The sequence below is a fragment of the Pristiophorus japonicus genome, chromosome 7 (genome assembly GCF_044704955.1).
Source record: "Pristiophorus japonicus isolate sPriJap1 chromosome 7, sPriJap1.hap1, whole genome shotgun sequence".
Taxonomy (NCBI): domain Eukaryota; kingdom Metazoa; phylum Chordata; class Chondrichthyes; family Pristiophoridae; genus Pristiophorus; species Pristiophorus japonicus.
The window spans coordinates 114,771,914-114,792,150 of record NC_091983.1 but is presented as its reverse complement, the minus strand read 5'-3'; the positions used below and the strand labels follow the sequence as shown (position 1 = coordinate 114,792,150).

General features: G+C 45.4%; 1 protein-coding gene across 2 annotated transcripts in view; it reads left to right on the top strand.

The window, feature by feature from the left end:
- Positions 1-20,237, top strand: part of lama2 (laminin, alpha 2) — a 693,080-nt gene that overhangs the window by 314,381 nt on the left and 358,462 nt on the right. For both annotated transcript variants that reach the window (XM_070885262.1, XM_070885261.1), the window contains exon 13: positions 15,393-15,485. In XM_070885262.1, coding sequence (XP_070741363.1) covers positions 15,393-15,485 — 93 coding nt within the window. The remainder of the gene's footprint in view (positions 1-15,392; positions 15,486-20,237) is intronic.

Here is a 20,237-nt window from a genome sequence, read left to right as displayed (position 1 = left end):
AATGGTCCAGCTATCTAAGACAATGCACAGGCACATTTTATATGACCATTGGTCTGAAATCATAAGTATCACGGGCAAAAACACCCCATCCCCACCCCACTTTTTCCACCATTGACATCATTCAAATGGTCAACATGTCCAGCAACACAGAACACAAGAACACAAATGCAAACCAACAGGGTGGCCCCATCCCCCCATACCTTACAACAAATTGCATACACCGAGATGGAGATATAACAAAGCCATCACCTGCGGACATGCACCTCACTTTCCTTCCCCCCTCCCCTTCTTCTCCCCACCTCTACCCCTTCCCTTTCTGACTCCACGCTGCCTGGCCGAGGAGCTCCTCAGGCGGTGCCTCATTGGGGGGGATGAAGACAGAGCCAGTGGTTGCACGGATACGGGAGCGGGGGTTACCGAGGTGGGAAGATTCTCGGATCCAGAAGCAGGATCTTGCTCCTGCCTCTCATGTGTCATTGGCACTGGGGATGCGGAACCTAGGGGTGGAGTGCCGCACTCTGGGATCACTGGGCGGCCTGTGCCACCAGTGTTTCTGGCTATCGCCTCCAGGGCCTCCACCATCCGCAGAACGTACTCCGTCATGGTGCCGGAGATGCTGGCCAGCTGTCGGGATATGCCCCCCAGTGCATGTAGTATCTGGTCACCTATGTCTACAGTCCTCCTGGACAACTCTACCATCTCTCCGTTCTCATCTGGCGCTCGTGGAGCAGTCCTGCCGTGTCCACGAAACCTCCGTGGGATCAGTGCCATCCTGGGGACACCTGGGGTGCCCTGTGGCAAGGTGCTTGGGCCCGGTACCTTCAGAGTGGAGGTGGGAATGGCTGGAGGAGCACTAGATGGCCTTGCGGTGGAATGCCTTTTGGAGCCTGGCGATGCAGGCTCCTCAAAGTCCACGCTCTCATCCATGGAGAACAGACCCAGCTGATTGACGGGCGAGAATCGGAGCTCCTCAGCACCAGATGTAGGATCGTCCGGCGAGTCCGGCCCCGTGATCCACCTTCTGGCCTCTGTAGTCTTGCCTTGGGATGCCCTGCTGGCTGAGCTGCAAATCACAAATGAGGTTATTGGAGGAGAAGGGGGTGCTAAGGTCACAAGCTGAGTCCAGCGCTACACAGCATATGCACGACAAAACCACCACCGCTATCAAAATCATCACAGACATCACATTTCATGACCATCAATACATTCTGCATTGCAATGATTCTCATGAGGCCAGCATTATTTATAGGACACTTTTAGAAATCATCTATCATATATTATTGTTTGGATATGAGTTGGTGCGGCATCTATTGACTTTACATCACGCAATGGTGTATACTTTACTCACGTGGCATCACTTCAGGGTCTGCAGCTGCCTGTGTGGCCGTCCAGAGGTTGCTCCCCACAAGTGCGAGCGCCCGCTCCTCAATATCAGCGAGGTCGCTGGTGACTGGTGGCCCCCCACACCCGTTCACGTCTGCTCGGATCTATTCGTCGATCACTTCTTCTGTAAAAGGTAACAGCATGACATGGCATGAGATCCTTGCGTGATATCATTGCTAGATACTGTCACAGAGACTGATACAACACATAACCGACAGATATAATCATGATTATTATGATAATTATCATTCTTCACCTGAAGACGTGCACCGTGACTGCAGGCTTTGAGTAGAACATTCCCGGTAAAAGTGAAAGACTTCAGATCTGATGATAGTCACTCATGACTCTTACAAATCAAATTATATAAATACATAAGTACATGTATATGAATGTAATACTTATTCTTGCGAATCTGACAAGGTCGTTCCATCGCTTGCGGCATTGGGTGCCCTCGCGCACCTCGTTGGTTACCGACGAGATTACCTCTGCTATCTCAGCCCATATCTTCTGGTAGGTCTTCGGGTGGGCTTCCCATGCCCTCCCTGTGTCAAATCACCCCAGTGTGACTGGACCTCTTGCATAAAGAAAAAGGCTGGGAAAAATAATTCTAGAGCCCCCTTAGGTGTCTAGGGACTTACAGCAGAGGATTAAGAAAAAAAGGGATGCTTATGTCATATATCAATGGCTAAATACTATTGAATCATTAGAGGAATATAGAAAGTTAAGAGGCAGAATTAAAAAGGATATTAGGAATGCTAAGAAAGAGCATGCGAAATTCTTGGCCAGTAAAATTAAAGAAAACCTGAAGATGTTCTTTAAATATATTAAGAGTAAGAGGGTAATTAAAGAAAGGGTAGGGCCTATTAGAGACCATGAGGGTAATCTTTGTGTGGAGGCAGAAGATGTTGTTAGGGTTCTTAACAAATACTTTGCATCTGGTTTCACAAAGGAAATGGGCAATACAGATACTGCTATCGAGGAAGAGTGTGATATTCTGGATGAAATAAATATAGTGAGAGAGGAAGTATTAAGGGGTTTAGCAGCTTTGAAAGTAGATAAGTCCCCAGGCCCGGATGAAATGCATCCCAGGCTGTTGAGCGGAGTAAAAGAGGAAATAACAGAGGCCTTGACCACCATTTTCCAGTCCTCTTTGGATCTGGGCATGGTGCCGGAGGATTAGAGGATTGCTAATGTAGTACCCTTGTTTAAGAAGAGAGAAAGGGATAGGTCGAGTAATTACAGGCCTGTCAGCCTAACCTCAGTGGTGGGAAAATTATTGGAAAAAATCCTGAACGACAGGATAAATCTGCATTTGGAAAGGCAAGGATTAATTAGGGACAGTCATCACGGATTTGTTAAGGGAACATTGTGTCTGACTAACCTGATTGAATTTTTTGAGGAGGTAACTGTTATGTATGTAAACCTGTAAATACCATGTCTAACCACCAGAGGACTTATCCCCTGGAGTCCCAAGGGATCCCACAATCCTGTGGGAGCACCTGGATATAAGGAGGCCTCACAGGCTCGAGAGGGACTCTGAGATCTGTAATAAAGGACTATGGTTACACCTTACTTTGAGCTTGCACTATCTAGCCTGACTTTATTCAAGACATAACAACTGGCGACGAGATACAGATGACGAACCCCACCGCAACAATGCAGAGAACCGTGGGCATCCTGGAGAAATTTTCGGAGGGAGATGATTGGGAAACCTTCGTGGAGCAACTCGACCAATACTTCATGGCCAACGAGCTGGAAGGAGAAGCGACGCTGCCAAACGAAGGGCGATGCTCCTCACCGTTTGTGGGGCACCAACGTATGGCTTCATGAAAAACCTGCTTGCTCCAGCGAAACCCACAGAAAAGTCATGCGATGAGTTGTGCACACTGGTCCGGGAGCATCTAAACCCGCAGGAAAGCATTTTGATGATGAGGTATCGCTTCTACACGTACAAGAGATCTGAAGGCCAGGGAGTGGTGAACTACGTCGCCAACCTAAGGTGCCTTGCAGGACGTTGCGAATTTGAAGAACACTTGGAGCACATGCTCAGGGACTTCTTTGTACTTGGTATTGGCCATGAAGTAATACTTCGCAAACTTTTGGCTGTCGAGACCCCAACCTTTATCGCCACCAGTGACAATACCAAACAAATTTCTCAGCACACTAGTGCTGCTGCAAGTACTGTGAACAAAGTAATGTTGTTTTCAAATCAAAATGTAGAGGGCAGGACTTACACGCCTGCAGCTGCACGTCCGCAGATGACTCAGAGGCCACCATCAAGGGTGGTGAATACAAGCCCATTAACACCTTGTTGGCGCTGCGAGGATGATCATCGTTTCCATTCATGCCACTTCAAAGGATACGTTTGCAAGGGCTGTGGAACAATGGGACACCTCCAAATCATGCGCAGGCGAGCTGCAAACCCTGCTAATCCTGCAAACCACCATGTTGTAGAGGAGGACAGCTCCACGGTGGATCACGATGAACCAGCGTCTCAGACCGAGGAGGCAGAGGTATATGGGGTGCACACATTTAACACAAAGTGTCCCCCGATAATGCTGAAGGTTGAATTAAATGGACTCCCGGTGTCCATGGAGCTGGACATGGGCGCAAGCCAGTCCATAATGAGAAAAAGACTTTCGATAAATTGTGGTGCAGCATGGCCTCAAGGCCAGTCCTGTCCCCCATTTGTACTAAACTGAGAACATACACAAAGGATCTGATTCCCGTAATCGGCAGTGTTACCGTAAAGGTCTCCTACGATGGAGCAGTGCACGAGTTACTACTCTGGGTGGTACCGGGCGATGGCCCCGCGCTGTTCGGCAGGAGCTGGCTGGGAAAGGTACGTTGGAACTGGGAAGACGTCCAAGCGCTTTCGTCCATCAACGACTCTTCATGTGCCCAGGTTCTAAACAAGTTCCCCTCGCTGATCGAACCAGGCATCGGGAAATTCCAAGGAGGAAAAGTGCAGATCCATTTGATTCCGGGGGCGCGACCCATCCATCACAAGGCGAGAGCTGTACCTTACATGAGAGAAAGGGTGGAGATCGAGCTGGACAGGCTTCAACGAGAGGACATCATTTCGCCGATCGAATTCAATGAGTAGGCCAGTCCAATTGTTCCAGTCTTCAAGGGAAATGGCACCGTAAGAATCAGTGGTGATTACAAAGTAACTATCAATTGTTTCTCACTGCAGGATCAATACCCACTACCGAAGGCAGACGACCTATTTGCGACGCTGGCGGGAGGAAAAACATTCATGAAGCTGGATTTGACCTCAGCCTAAATGACGCAGGAGCTGGAGGAATCATCGAAAGGCCTCACCTGCATCAACTCGCACAAAGATCTCTTCATTTACAACAGATGCTCGTTTAGGATTCAATCGGCCGCAGCGATATTCCAGAGGAACATGGAAAGCTTGCTGAAGTCGGTCTTCCAGGACGATATCTTGGTTACAGGTCGGGACACCGTCGAGCACCTGCAGAACCTGGAGGAAGTTCTTAGTCAGCTCAATCGTGTGGGGCTCAGGCTAAAATGTTCGAAGTGCATTTTCCTGGCACCCGAAGTGGAGTTCCTGGGGAGAAGAATCGCGGCGGACAGCATCAGGCCCACTGATTCGAAGACGGAGACAATCAAAAACGCTCTGAGATCACAGAATGTGACGAAGCTGCGGTCGTTTCTAGGACTCCTGACCTATTTTGGTAACTTCTTACCGGGTTTAGCACATTGTTAGAGCCCCTGCACTCTTTACTGCGTAAAGGAGATGAATGCGTATGGGGTAAAAGCCAGGAAAATGCCTTTGAGAAAGCTAGGGAGCTGTTATGTTCAAACAAATTGCTTGTGTTATACGATCCATGTAAGCGTTTGGTACTAACATGTGATGCATCGTCGTACTGGGGCGGGTGTGTATTGCAACAAGCTAATGAATTTGGGAAATTGCAAACGGTTGCTTATGCATCCAGAAGTCTGTCTAAGGCTGAGAGGGCCGACAGTATGATCGAAAAAGAAGTGTTAGCGTGTGTTTAGGCGGTAAAGAAAATGCATCAATATCTGTTCGGGCTCAAATTTGAATTGGAAACCGACCATAAGCCACTTATATCCCTTTTTTCTGAAAGCAAGAGGATTAATACCAATGCATCGTCCCGCATCCAGAGATGGGCGCTCATGTCCGCATACAACTACGCCATCCGCCACAGGTCAGGCACAGAAAACTGTGCCGATGCTCTCAGTAGGCTGCCATTACCCGCCAGAGGGGTGGAAATGGCACAGCCCGCAGATTTAGTCATGGTAATGGAAGCATTCGAGAGTGAGCAATCACCTGTTACCGCCCGACAGATTAGAACCTGGATGAGCCAGGACCCCTTACTGTTCTTAGTAAAAAACTGTGTGCTCCACGGGAGTTAGTCTAGTGTCCCATTAGAACTGCAGGAAGAAATAAAACCGTACCAACGGCGCAGAGATGAAATGTCTATGCAGGTAGACTGCCTCCTATAGGGTATTTGGGTGGTGGTGCCAAAAAAGGGCAGGGACACCTTCATTAGTGATCTCCACAGCACCCACCCTGGCATCGTAATGATGAAAGCGATAGCCAGATCCCATGTTTGGTGGCCCAGTATCGATGCAGACTTAGAGTCCTGCTTGCACAAATGTAATACATGTTCATAGTTAAGCAATGCACCCAGGGAGGTGCCACTAACTTTCTGGTCCTGGCCCTCCAAACCGTGGTCCAGGGTCCATGTCGACTATGCAGGCCCATTCTTGGGAAAAATATTCTTAGTGGTTGTAGATGCGTACTCCAAATGGATTGAATGTGTGATAATGTTGGCAAACACGTCCACTGTCCCCAATTTATAATGGGGAACAAAGAAATGGCAGACCAGTTGAACAAATACTTTGGTTCTGTCTTCAAGAAGGAAGACACAAATAAACTTCCGGAAATACTAGGGGACCGAAGTTCTAGTGAGAAGGAGGAACTGAAGGAAATCCTTATTAGGCAGGAAATTGTGTTCGGGAAATTGATGGGATTGAAGGCTGATAAATCCCTGGGGCCTGATAGTCTGCATCCCAGAGTACTTAAGGAAGTGGCCCTAGAAATAGTGGATGCATTGATGATCATTTTCCAATAGTCGATTGAATCTGGATCAGTTCCTATGGATTGGGGGGTAGCTAATGTAACATCACTTTTTAAAAAAGGAGGGAGAGAGAAAACGGGTAATTATAGACCAGTTAGCCTGACATCAGCAATGGGGAAAATGTTGGAATCAATTCTTAAAGATAAAATAGCAGCGTATTTGGAAAGCAGTGACAGGATCGGTCCAAGTCAGCATGGATTTATGAAAGGGAAATCATGCTTGACAAATCTTCTGAAATTTTTTGAGGTTATAACTAGTAGAGTGGACAAGGGAGAACCAGTAGATGTGGTGTATTTGAACTTTCAAAAGGCTTTTGACAAGGTCCCACACAAGAAATTGGTGTGCAAAATTAAAGCACATGGTATTGGGGGTAATGTACTGATGTGGATAGAGAACTGGTTGGCAGACAGGAAGCAGAGAGTCGGGGTAAACGGGTCCTTTTCAGAATGGCAGGCAGTGACGAGTGGGGTGCCACAGTGCTCAGTGCTCGGACCTCAGCTATTTACACATACATTAATGATTTGGATGAAGGAATTGAGTGTAATATCTCCAAGTTTGTAGATGATACTAAGCTGGGTGGCATTGTGAGCTGTGAGGAGGACGCTAAGAGGCTGCAGGGTGACTTGGACAGGTTAGGTGAGTGGGCAAATGCATGGCAGATGCAGTATAATGTGGATAAATGTGAGATTATCCACTTTGGGGGCAAAAACAGGGAGGCAGAATATTATCTGAATGGCGGCAGATTAGGAAAAGGGGAGGTGCAACGAGACTTGGGTGTCATGGTACCTCATTCATTGAAAGTTGGCATGCAGGTACAGCAGGCGGTGAAGATGGCAAATGGTATGTTGGCCTTCATAGCGAGGGTATTTGAGTATAGGAGCAGAGAGGTCTTACTGCAGTTGTACAGGGCCTTGGTGAGGCCTCACCTGAAATATTGTGTTAAGTTTTGGCCTCCTAATCTGAGAAAGGACGTTCTTGCTATTGAGGGAGTGCAATGAAGGTTCACCAGATTGATTCCCGGGATGGCAGGACTGACATATGAGGAGAGACTGGATCGACTGGGCCTGTATTCACTGGAGTTTAGAAGGATGAGAGGGGATCTCATAGAAACATATAAAATTCTGACGGGACTGGACAAGTTAGATGCAGGAAGAATGTTCCCGATGTTGGGCAAGTCCAGAACCAGTGAACATAGTCTAAGGATAAGAGGTAAGCCATTTAGGACTGAGATGAGGAGAAACTTCTTAACTCAGAGTTGTTAACCTGTGGAATTCCCTACCGCAGAGAGTTGTTGATGCCAGTTCATTGGATATATTCAAGAGGGAGTTAAATATGGCCCTCACGGCTAAAGGGATCAAGGAGTATGGAGAGAAAGCAGGAAAGGGGTACTGAGGTGAATGATCAGTCATGATCTTATTGAATGGTGGTGCAGGCTCGAAGGGCCGAATGGCCTACTCCTGCACCTATTTTCTATGTTTCTATGTTTCTTTGTCACCACTGAAAGTCTACGGGCCATGTTTGCCACGCACAGCCTGCCTGATGTCCTTGTGAGTGACAATGGGCCGTGCTTTACCAGTGCCGAGTTCAAGGAGTTCATAACGCGCAACGGGATCAAACATGTCACATCTGCTCCGTTTAAACCAGCATCCAACGGTCAGGCAGAACGAGCAGTTCAAAGAATCAAGCAGAGCTTGAAAAGGGTAACTGAAGGCTCACTGCAGTCTCCCTTATCCTGAGTCCTGCTTAGTTACCGCACAAGACCTCACTCTCTCACTCGGGTCCCTCACGCTGAACTGCTCATGAAAAGGGCACTTAAGACAAGGCTCTCGTTAGTCAACCCTGATCTACACGAACAGGTAGAGAGCAGAGGGCTTCAACAGAATACATATCATGATCGCGCAAATGTGTCATGCGAAATCGAGATAAATGATTTGTATTGAACTATTGTCAAGGTCCCAAGTGGCTTCCTGGCACCGTTTTGGCCAAAGAGGGGAGTAGGGTGTTTGTGGTCAAACTTTCAAATGGACTCATCTACAGGAAACACTTCGACCAAACCAAACTCAGATTTACGGACTATCCAGAACAATCCTGTTAAATCTCTTAATTTTCAATGAAATGTGAACTCCGGTTGTAGTTTTAATGTAATTTTATTCTGGCAGCAGCAACAAGCTTCTGGCTTTAAGCCAGGCCTTTGTCCTTCTGAGACCACATGGCCAAAATGGCTGTTCTTATACCAGACTCAGTTTACAGAAAAGAACGCGTCTTCTTTGACCTTATTGGCTCAATTGATATACTGTTAACCTTTAATTGGCTCGCTACCAAAGGTCCTAAAATGTCAAGATGATTGATGACTTAATGCAACATGCTGAGTTGCATGTAGCAGCTTTGACTTGGGGTCTGTGAATTCTCACATCCTGTCTGAATGCAGCCTGTTTGAATTCTCTATCAATCCACAATAGACTACCTTTTTCGACCTCCAACACACACACAAGTGGCAACCGACCCAGCGGTTGATCATGAAGCAGAACCCATCACCTGCAGCAGCCCAGCAGGACTCACCACCCCCAGCAGCCCAGTAAGGCCAGCTGCACAGCAGCCCAGCAAGGGCCCAACAAACGACTCACCAAAACCAGCATTTGCACTGAGACGATCAACCAGGGAATGGAAGGCCCCAGATCGACTCAAATTGTAAATAGTTACACTATTGACTTTGGGCGGGCGGGCGGTGGGGGGAGTGTTGTTATGTATGTAAACCTGTAAATACCATGTCTAACCACCAGAGGGCTTATCCCCTGGATCCCACAATCCCTTGGGAGCATCTGGATATAAGGAGGCCTCGCAGACTGGAGAGGGACTCTGAGACCTGTAATAAAAGACTACAGTAACACCTTATTTTGATCTTGCAGTATCTAGTCTGACTTTATTCAAGACATAACAGTAACCAAGAGGGTCGATGAGGGTAGTGTGTTTGATGGAGTAGATATGGACTTTAGCAAGGCTTTTGATAAGGTCCAACATGGTAAATTGGTCATGAAGGTTAAAGCCTATGGGCTACAGGGCAAAGTGGCAAGTTGGATCCAAAATTGGCTTGGAGGTAGGAAGCAAAGAGTAATGATTGATGGGATGTTTTTGTGATTGGAAGGATGTTTCCAGTGGGATTCCGCAGAGCTGAGTACTGGGACCCTTGCTTTTTGTGGTATATATCAACGATTTAGATTTGAATATAGGGAGTATGATTAAGAAGTTTGCAGCCAACACTAAAATTGGCTGTGTGGTTAATAATGAAGAGGAAAGTCATGGGCTGCAGGAAGATATCAATCTACACTATTAAGTGGCATACCGCTTAATGTGTATACCCATTTCTTATTAGCCCTCCCAAAGTGCATTACCTCACACTTCTCTAGATTGATATCTTCCTGCAGGTGGGCAGAGCAGTGGCAAATAGAATTTAATTTAGAGAAGTGTGAGGTAATGCACTTTGGGAGGGCTAATAAGAAATGGGTATACACATTAAGCGGTATGCCACTTAATAGTGTAGATGAACAAAGGGACCTTGGACTGCTTGTCCATAGATCCCTGAAAGTAACAGGTCAGGTGGATAAGATGGTTAAGAAGGCATACGGAATACTTGCCTTTATTGGCTGAGGCATAGAATAAAAGAGCAGGGAGATTATGCTTAAATTACATAATACTTTGGTTCGGCCACAGCAGGAGTATTGCGTGTAGTTCTGGTCACCGTATTATAGGAAGGACGTAATTGCACTAGAGAGGGTGCAGAGGAGATTTACTAGGATGCTGCCTGGAATGGAGAATATCAGTTATGAGGACAGACTGGATAGGCTGGGTTTGTTCTCATTGAAACAGAGGAGGTTGAGAGGAGACCTCATTGAGGTGTACAAAATATTGAGGGGCCTGGACATAGTGGATAATAAGGGTCTATTTCCATTGGTGGAGGGGTCTATTACATGGTGGCATAGTTTTAAGGTGGTTAGTGGAAGGTTTAGAGGGGATTTGATGGGGGGCTTCTTTACGCAGAGGGTGTGGGGATCTGGAACTCGCTGCCTGGAAGAGTGGTGGATGCAGAAACCCTCACCACTTTTAAGAGATGGTTGGACGGGCACTTAAAGTGCAGTAACCTGCAGGGTTATGGACCCACAGCTGGTAATTGGAATTAGACTGGATAACCTTTTGTTGGACGGAGCAGATATAATGGTAAGTACTGCAGGGAATAGAATACAGCCAGGGTGATCTCCTGGACTAGTTTCGCCTGCCTGGATGAGTCGGAGAGGAATTTTCCCAGATTTTTTCTCCCTAAAGTGGCCTGGGTTTTTATCTGTTTTTTGCCTCACCCAGGAGATCACATGGCTCCGGTTGGGGTGGAGTGTTTAATGTTTTAGTATAAGGGGTGTCGCAGTTGTGGTGAGGCGGACTGGTTGAGCTGGGTGCTCTTTGCCTTTCCTTCATGTGTTTATGTGTGGCCTTTAGGGCTGCTGACCGGGAGCCATGTGGCTCTTTGTCGGCTGGCACGGACACGATGGGCCGAAATGGCCTCCTGCGCTGTAAATTTCTCTGTTTCTATGTTTCTATGAGGGAGGCATTAGTCTCGTCCAACAACCTCCTGGCTCTTTTGCGTCCTCCAATGTGCTCCACTCCCAGCTCACTGCTCTTGCCAGCGTCACTCTCCATAGCATGCTGTGTCGCCTCCTCCTCTCCCTCCATTATAACCACAAAATTCGGGAAAATGTCTGGCTGGTAACAGCTAGTTTTCTTTTGGCACAATTTGCAATAAAGCTCAAAACTCTCCCTCCTTCCTCCCAAAGCAGCCACACCACACCCACACACGCCTTTACCCCCTCTCAGCTCCCTCTCTCTCTGTCTCCTCTTATGCACATGTAATGATGACCCTTGACCTCCTGAATCGCAGGAGTCGAGTGTTGCCATGCTGTTGCTGAGGACAGCAACACTTTATGGCAGAAGGTCAGAGAGATTTAATGCTCTCGCCCATTTCAGATCGTTCACGGTAACGCCCAATTTTTAAAATGGAGACTAGGGTCTTTGAAAATGGGCGACAAGCCGGCGATCTGAAAACTGATTTTTACTGCCCACGCTGGAAATAATGCCCATTTTTGGGCGATCTGCACAAAAGTGTAAAATCTAGCCCATATCCCTTTGCATATGGAAAAAAGTGCTTAATGCATTTTTGAGGCCCCCTCCACAAAATTAGTTTGCCTGACGTCGCCAGCGCCGGTGCTTGCTTACAATTTGTTGCGTCTACCATTTATATAAGTATTTTATCCAGTGTGACCCCATGGTCAACCCTCTATTTTTAATGAATATGTTTGAAATTTAGCCAACAAAAAGGAATAGTTTTTAAACTATAATTCTAAGGAATTTCAATGCTTCCTTTCTCGACTGATGGAAATGGTTGTGATTTATTTGCTTTACTCGACAATAAATAGTCAAGACTAAACAACGAATTGATAGCTTAAAACAAATATTAATAGACTTTGCTGCATGTCTGCATCCTGTTTGTGGAAGTTTTCAATGCTTGCAAAAACATTTTTTGTTTGGAATTTTCATTGAGTTTAATTTCCAATTTGCCTTGTGAGTTTAAGTCATGCTGGATCAATATCCTGAGGACATTTTTCAATCATCTCCAAACTAAAAATGTAGTTTTTGATGCGCAGACTTTTTAAAATAATGTTTGCCATGTAGAATTGTGTGAGTGAAATTGGTGACCTGAAGATGCACTTTGACATATTCTCTTTAGAATAAGTACAGGGCAATTTCTTTACTCATGATTAATGGATTGAATATATTTAAAGTTGTAATACATCAAAATGCAATTTTTACAGAGGAGATATCTTGCAAAAAATTGGTTGAAGATAATTTGTCTTGTGCATTGAGTACAGTAAGTGGAATTTACAAGTGGCATTGAAATCGACTTTCTCCCTCTGGTTCTTAATTTTTTTCTCCCTCATTTTCACCCAATCCTTAAGAAATTAATCTTCACTGCAGTAAAGCTCTTCAGGTACCTTCTGGTACTTTGTCCAAGTGTTCAGATTTCATGTTTGATCCTTGATTATTAACAGGCTATTTGACTACATGGGGCATTACAGGTGAGGCTCATGCTGTCCTCAGGATGTTTACACACATGCACCTCGAACAGACAGCCCCTGGAATCAGCACCTTGCTCAATTTCCTTGCCTAACCAGAGTCATTGAGGCAACTTGTAACAACTCCTTTCATCACTTTGGTTAAGATCCACAGCTCAGCACTGCGAAGATCGAACCTAGGACTAATTTTTTGATCATGAAGATCTAGAAGAAAATTATCTAATTTGCAAACACAGCATTCTGTTGTTGGTTTTAATTCAGCTGATTCAGCTATTTGTGAAAAATAAGAATTCAATTACTCGCCTGTACCAAAACTGTTCACTACTCCAAAGGCATCCTGGAGAGAAAAGATGACCCCAGCTTCTTTCCCCCAATAGCAAGAGTCTCTCTGCCCAACTCCCCTTCACCTCCAACTACAAATGCGAGCAGCTCATAGACTCCCTTGTCACCAAGACTGAGACGAGCCAGTCAGCTACCTCTGGCATTCCCCCTACCCCCTGCGCCCTTCCCCCTACCCCCTGCACCCTGCCCCTCCCCCCCACCAACCTTCCTCTGGCTCACCAAGTCAAACCTTTCTCAAGGCTTTCTTGTACCTTAGCCCTGCATTCTCTCGTTTCCTACCTTCCAAAATACCTTCTCCGAGCTTATCTTGTCTCTGAGACCCACTTCCTAATTCTTGGACTTTATTCCCACTAAACTCCTAACAACCCAACTTCCCTTCTGTACCACCCATGCTACCTGACATTGTAAATTCTTCCCTCTCTGCAGGTGGTCTTCCCCTCCTTTTTAAAACTAGAGTCATCATCCCATCCTTAAAAAAAATCCCCTCAGCCCCTCTGTCCTTGGAATCAACTAACCCGTCTCAACCTTTCTTTCCTCTCCAAAGTCTTTGAACGTGTTGTCGCCTCCCAAATCCGTGCCTATCATTCCCGGAACTCCACATTTGAATCCCCTCAATCAGGTTTCCACCCATGCCAAAGCATTGAAATGACCCTAATGTAAGTCATAAATAACATTCTCTGTTACTGTGACCAAGGTACACTATACTTCCTCACGCCCCACGAGCTCTTTGAGCCTCATCTCTAACGCAGTCGATCACATTGCCTTCCTCCAATGTCTTTCCTTCATTGTCCAGCACAATGCGATTCCCTCTCTTCGTTCTGCTCCTACCTATCCAATTGTAGCCAGACATCTCCAGCAAAGGCTTTTTATCCCAGGAGTACATGCTGTACTTTGACAACATCTTCCAAAGACATGCGTTTGGCTTCCACATGTTCACCCAGCTCTACCAATTGCTTCTGCATTGTCAGATTGCTTGTCTGACATCCAATCCTCGTTGAGCTGCAATTTCCTCCAGTTAAACATTGGGAAGACTGAAACCATCTTCTTGAGCCCTGTCACAAACTCTGTACGCTTTCCACTGATTCCAGCCCTCATTCCTGACTACTGCCTCAGGTTGAATCACACTGCTTGCAAATTAGGCATCCCATTCGACTCAAAACTAAGCTTATGACCCATCACAAAGACCATCTACTTTCAACTCTGCCTCAGCCCATATGCTGCTGTAACCCTCATCCATGCCTTTGTCACCTCCAGACTTGACTATCAAAATAGTCTCCTGGATGCCCTCCCATCATACACCCTCCAGAAACCTCAGCTGATCCAAAACACCGCTGCCCACATCCTGACGGGCATCAATTCTCGGTTCAGCCATCAACCTTACCCTTGTTGACCAACATTGGCTCCTGGTCCACCAAAAGTTAAAATTCTCATCCTCTTCTATGGTATCACCCCTCCCCATCTTTTTTAACTCCTCCATCCCTACAATCCCCAAGAACTCTCTGTACCTCCGACTCTTGCTTCTTTTACGAATCCTCCACCTCTTTCTCCCACCATGGCAACCTGGGCCCCATGCTCTAAACACATCTGCCTCTGTATCCACACAGCCCCAATGAAGGAAAGGTAATGGATATTCAAGTTACAATGGCATTTGAATCTTCAATCTTCTCTACTTGTACTTATTCATGTAATCTGCAAGTCTTTTCTTTATCGTACATTTAACTGGCAATTTATTTTTAAAGGTATAGCAGCACAGCAATGAGTGTTTGTGTTAGTGAGTGTGTGTGAATCAGTGTGTGTGCATGCGAGTGTAGCGGGGTAGGGTGGGTCACCTTTCTTATTTCAAGTTTAAGGCTTGTTACTTTATACTTGCATCTTTTGGTCCTGCATTCAGTCCAAGTTTTGTTTTGTCAGTTTGGCATGATGAAATGATTAGATACATTTACTCAAATCATCATTTGAACAACTATTATTGAAGAATATCGTTCTATGTAATCATGAGATTATTAATAATCTTAAAATTTCTAACTATTGCCTAAAAACTGTTGATAATGCAGAAATTGTAATGGTCCTGTGAAGTCTTGTTAATGGAAACTAAATTATGGTGCTGTACAAGTAATAGTTTGAAATAGGAATCATAAGCACGTTAATGCGCAAACTTCAGTTCAAGACCTTTACTTTGTCTCATTTATTACAATATGATGAGTTATCATTATATTACACATGATTTAGCAAAGTTATGACTTTACATTAAAATGCTTCAGTAGACTGACATATATATGAAAAATGACAGCAATTTAAAGGTTAATGTGGGTTTTATTCTCAGATTTTGAAATGCCCTACGAGAACATCTCAAGTGCACATTTTAATCAGTGCAAGAGAGAACTTTATAAAACGCATTATTGTGTTTCTTTTACTGCAGCTGACAGCATATGGAGGGAAATTGATTTTCACCATCTCTGACGACTCCACAAGACACCCGTCACACAATCAAAGGTCTCAAGTCTTCATGGAGGTTGGTGTTTATATTCCACTTTGTTTGAATTTTCCAAATTAGAGGTCAGCACCTTTTTTTTACTTTTTTATTTATTTTTAAATCACATGAAGAACAAGTGCACCACTTGTATCAAATACGTATTTCTACCCATGCAGGATATCCATCTTAAGAAATGTGGGGGCAGATTTTCAGATGGAGTCCAAAATAGGCGTGGCATTTGCAGTGTGCCCACAACACTCAGCCAGGATGGCATTGGTAGTGTGTCCACAACACCCAGCCAGGGTGGCATTGGCAGTGTGCCCAAAACACCCAGTCAGGATGGCATTGGCAATGTGCCCACAACACCCAGCCAGGGTGACAGTCTGGAGGCCTGAACCACTTTCAGGTTTTGGCCTCATTTCAATTTTTTCATCGATCTACGGGCACCAAACAGGTGCTCTGTTGTGGCTCGCTGGTTTCAGACCTCGGATAATCGGCAGAACTTCTGCATGGAGCTGGCCGACAAGTAGGGCCTGTTAGGGAGGAGAAACAGATACCATGGGTGGGCAGTGGCGGGGAGGGCGGCGGGGGAGGTGGGAGAGGGGTGGTGAGTCCGGACCGGCAGTAGGCAGGATTATTTTGAGAGCCCCATAAACATTTTCAAAAATAAAAACTTCCCTTTTCGGAGTGGCATCCTGCGGTCCGCTGAAGGACTGCTGGTTAGGTTGCTCAACCCCTGGAAAACTGGGAGAAGCATGAAAGAAAAAAGAAAAACTTGCAGTTGGTTAGGGCGTTTCATGACCTCAGGGAGTCCCAAAGCGCTTAACAGCCATTTGAAATGTAGTCACTGTTGTAATGTAGGAAATGCGGCAGCCAATTTGTGCACAGCAAGGCTCGCAAACAGCAAAGTGATAATCATCTTTCACATCCACCTGAAAGGTCAGGTGGTGCCTTGTTTTAACATCTCATGCGAAAGACCTCACCTCCAGCAGTGCAGTGCTCCCTCAGTACTGCACTGGAGTGTCAGCCTAGATTATCTGGATTTACATTGCACGCTCTACCCATTTCTCCATGAAAATTGTAATTGGATCCTACAAACCGCATACGACCTGATTTGTATATTTAAACACTCTTCCCCCCTGTTTTGGCCTTGAGTGCTGGGTGCCTATTTAAACGATTGCCTAAAAATTGATTCAGGAAGGCAAATGAGCGTCAGGTGATAAACAGGTGGCTAGCAGTGGAAGCCTCATCCCCACCCCCCCATGAAGTGTACAGTCTTTTATTGTGCATGAAAGAAGGATTACTCAGAAGCATAAGGGAATTGCTACCAATGATCCATTCTGGTCATTTGGAAGCCATAATTTGAAGTCAATTCTGTTAGTGAAGGATGCATGTCCTTCATTTTTTTTCTCTCAAAGATCCATTGTTCAATGAGTGGTGCTCATTTTCACTATCCCCAGCCTTGGATCAATATTCATGCATTCAACCATGTGCCAGATATTCTGTTCACATGGAGACATATTTTCCTCCCTTCGTTAACCTTAATGAAAAGTAAATGTGAGTTTAACACTCTCATCTCTGAGTCAGAAGGCTCATTCGAGAGAGTTGAGTGTACAAACTAGGCTGACATTTTTGTGCAATACTGAGGGAGTGCTGCACTGTTGGAGATGCCATTTTTTGGATGATCTGATAAACTGATGCCATGTTCGCCCTTTAAGATGCCATGGCATTATTTGTAGAAGACCAGGGGAGTTCTCCCAATGCCCTGACCAATGTTTATCTGTCAACAAGCTCCATTAAAACAATTATCTGGGTATTCATTGTATTGTTGTTTGTCAGACCTTATTGTGGCTGTCCCATTTCCCTACATTGCAGCAGTGACTCCACTTCAAAAAAGTAGACTGAATGCGAAATGCTTTGGGATGTCCCAAAGTGCTACATAAATGCAAGTCATTTCTTCTTTCTTTAAACAATAGATAATTATTTCATGTTTTACACTATTATAATTCATATTTAAAAGAGGAATTAAAAAAGTAAGCGCAGAGTAAGAAAACATGCTGATTTTTCCACATTTAGTTAATTAGTAAGTTAATTATTGATGAACTCATCCAGAATTTTGCAGGCAAATTAAAAGTGCTCCTTATTCCCAGTGGGAGTATGGTTGAAAAGCTGCAAAATATGTATGGATCTGGCTATGCTGAGGATTGGGATTTTCCACAGGGCCTTTTAATGGGTGCAGCTTCTGCCTTTCACCATCACCTTTTCAGATCAACTGGGGATGGGCAATAAATCAATAAATGCTGGTCTTGCCAGCGACGCATACGTCACTAGAATGACATTTTTAAAAAGTTTCTGCTGCTCAACCAGATCTGACCGAATCCTTACAAATGTATCCTCAATATTGTTGTTGGTTCAATATAAACTAGTGAATTCTATGGGGCGGATTTTCGGGTCATTTGTGACCAGGTTTTCGCCATGTTTTGACCCTCCGCGGTGAAAAATGGGGCGATCAGCTGTTTTTCGTCCGGGCGTGATCTTCGGGTCGGTTTTGGCGGCGCCGCTTAGAAGCACCGCCGGGGAGAGCTGCGCCGGGTGTGCAACGGCTCGCATTGCAACACTGGCACAAGTTTTGTCAAACACCTGACCCGTACGCCGTGAAACGCGCCCCGCGATGACCGCCAGGGAAAACACAGCGGTGCAGCCCTGCTGGCAGCGGGGTCTTGGATAAACTGTAAAAAAGGTAAGTTAAAGTTTTCATTTTTATATATTTTTGCAACGATTTGTGTGGTAAGGGTGTTGGCAATGTTTTTTGAAAGTTTTTGTGAATCTTTTTATTGTTTTATTTTCCCCCTCCCAAGGCCTCTCTCGGAAGTTGGCAAGGATCCTGTTTTTGCACCGCAAAACTAGTACAATGTCCCCCTTTGCGAATGATGAAAGTTGCTCCACAAAGCGCAAATGTTAATCGGGTGGTAAATTTCCCGCCCCGCCTCAGTTTTCGGCGCAAAAACGGCAAAGCTGAAAAGCCAGCCTTGGCCTGAACCCAATAGACACCAGATAGCATGGAGGGTTGAGTCCCAGAGTTCAGCTAGAGCAGAATGCAGGAGAAAGCAGCCAAATGGAGGATGGATTTGTGTGATTGCCAAGCTTGGGAGAAGTTGCTCAGCTGGGATTGGGATGGATGGCTGAGCATAGAAGATTTTAGACAGAGCCAGAGACAACATGGTGGGACTGGTTATGGGACTGGCTATGTTTGGAGTTCCTGCCTCCCAGCTTAAAAGGGACCTGGCATATGCCCAGCGGGTGAGGTGTACCAGGCTCCAGAATGGCAGAGGTGGGCCTTACCAATTGGTACAGGCCAGGAAAGTGATTGAGTTATTCGATTAAATAATGAAGAGGGTTGATGAAGGTATTGCAGTTGATGTTGTATATATGGACTTTCAATGGTGAATGGGGGTTTTTTGGACTGGAAGGAAGTATACAGTGGTGTTCGCCAGGGTTCGGTATAGGACCACTGCTCGTCTTATATATACTAGACACCTGGACTTGGGCATAGGGGGCATCATTTTAAAGTTTGCAGATGACACAAAGCTTGGAAATGTGGTGAACAGTGAAGAGGGTAGTAGCACACCTCTGGAGGACATAGGCAGACTTGTGAAATGGACGGGTCAGACACATGGCAGATTACATTTAATGCAGAGAAGTGTGAAGTGATGCATTTTGATAGGAAAAATGAGGAGAGTCAATATAAACTAAATGTACAATTTTAAAGGGGATGGAAGAACTGAGAGCCCTGAGAATTCACATGCACAAATCTTTGAAGATGGTAGGATAAGTTGATAAAGCTGTTTAAAAAGCATGGGCAAACCTTGGCTTTATAAATAGAGGTATAGAGTAAAAAGCAAGGAAATTATGCTAAACCTTTATAAATCACTGGTTAGACCTCAGCTAGAGTATGATGTCTGATTCTGCGCACCATACTTGAGAAAGGATGTCAAGGCCTTGGAGAGGGTGCAGAGGAGATTTACCAGAATGGCATCAGTTGAGGGGTTTCAGTTATCTGGAGAGACGAGAGAAGCTGGGATTTTTCTCCCCAGAGCAGAGAAGGTTAAGGGGAAGATTTGATAGAGGTGTTCAAAATTATGAAGGGTTTTTCATAGGGTGGATGGGGTAAAACTATTTCCACTGGCAAGAGTTGGTAACCAGAGGAAACAGATTTAAAATAATTGGAAAAAAGCCAGAGGGGAGATGAGGAGAAATTATTTTACTCAGCAAGCTGTTACAATCAGGAATGCACTGCCCGAAAGGCTGGTGGAAGCAGATTCAATGGTAATTTTCATTGAGAAAGATAATTGGATTTCTACTTAAAAAGAAAATAAACAGGGCTATTAGAGCAAGAAGTGGGACTAATTGGTAGCATTTTCAGAGAGCCAGCACAGGCACGATGAGCTGAATGGCCTCCTTCTGTGCTGTATGATTGTATAATCCTATGACCCCTGAAGATGGAAAAGTTAAAAAAAATTAAATTGGCCCCCTTACAGAAGGGGCCAAATATGGGGCAGAATGGGTTCTCTGGGGATGCCCCACCCCCCCACCCCCAGATAACTAGGAGGCACCAGTGTTTTCAGCAGCATGGCCCAGGTAGGCATCTGTGCCGGCCCCATGCTAATTAAGTGTCCTCCCACTGACCTCGCAAACTACAATGTGCTTGCAGCACTATTTCATCTTTGGCCCCTGCCACAAACTCCGTACCTTTTTCTCCAATTCCCTCTCCCTCCCCGATCAAGGTCTCAG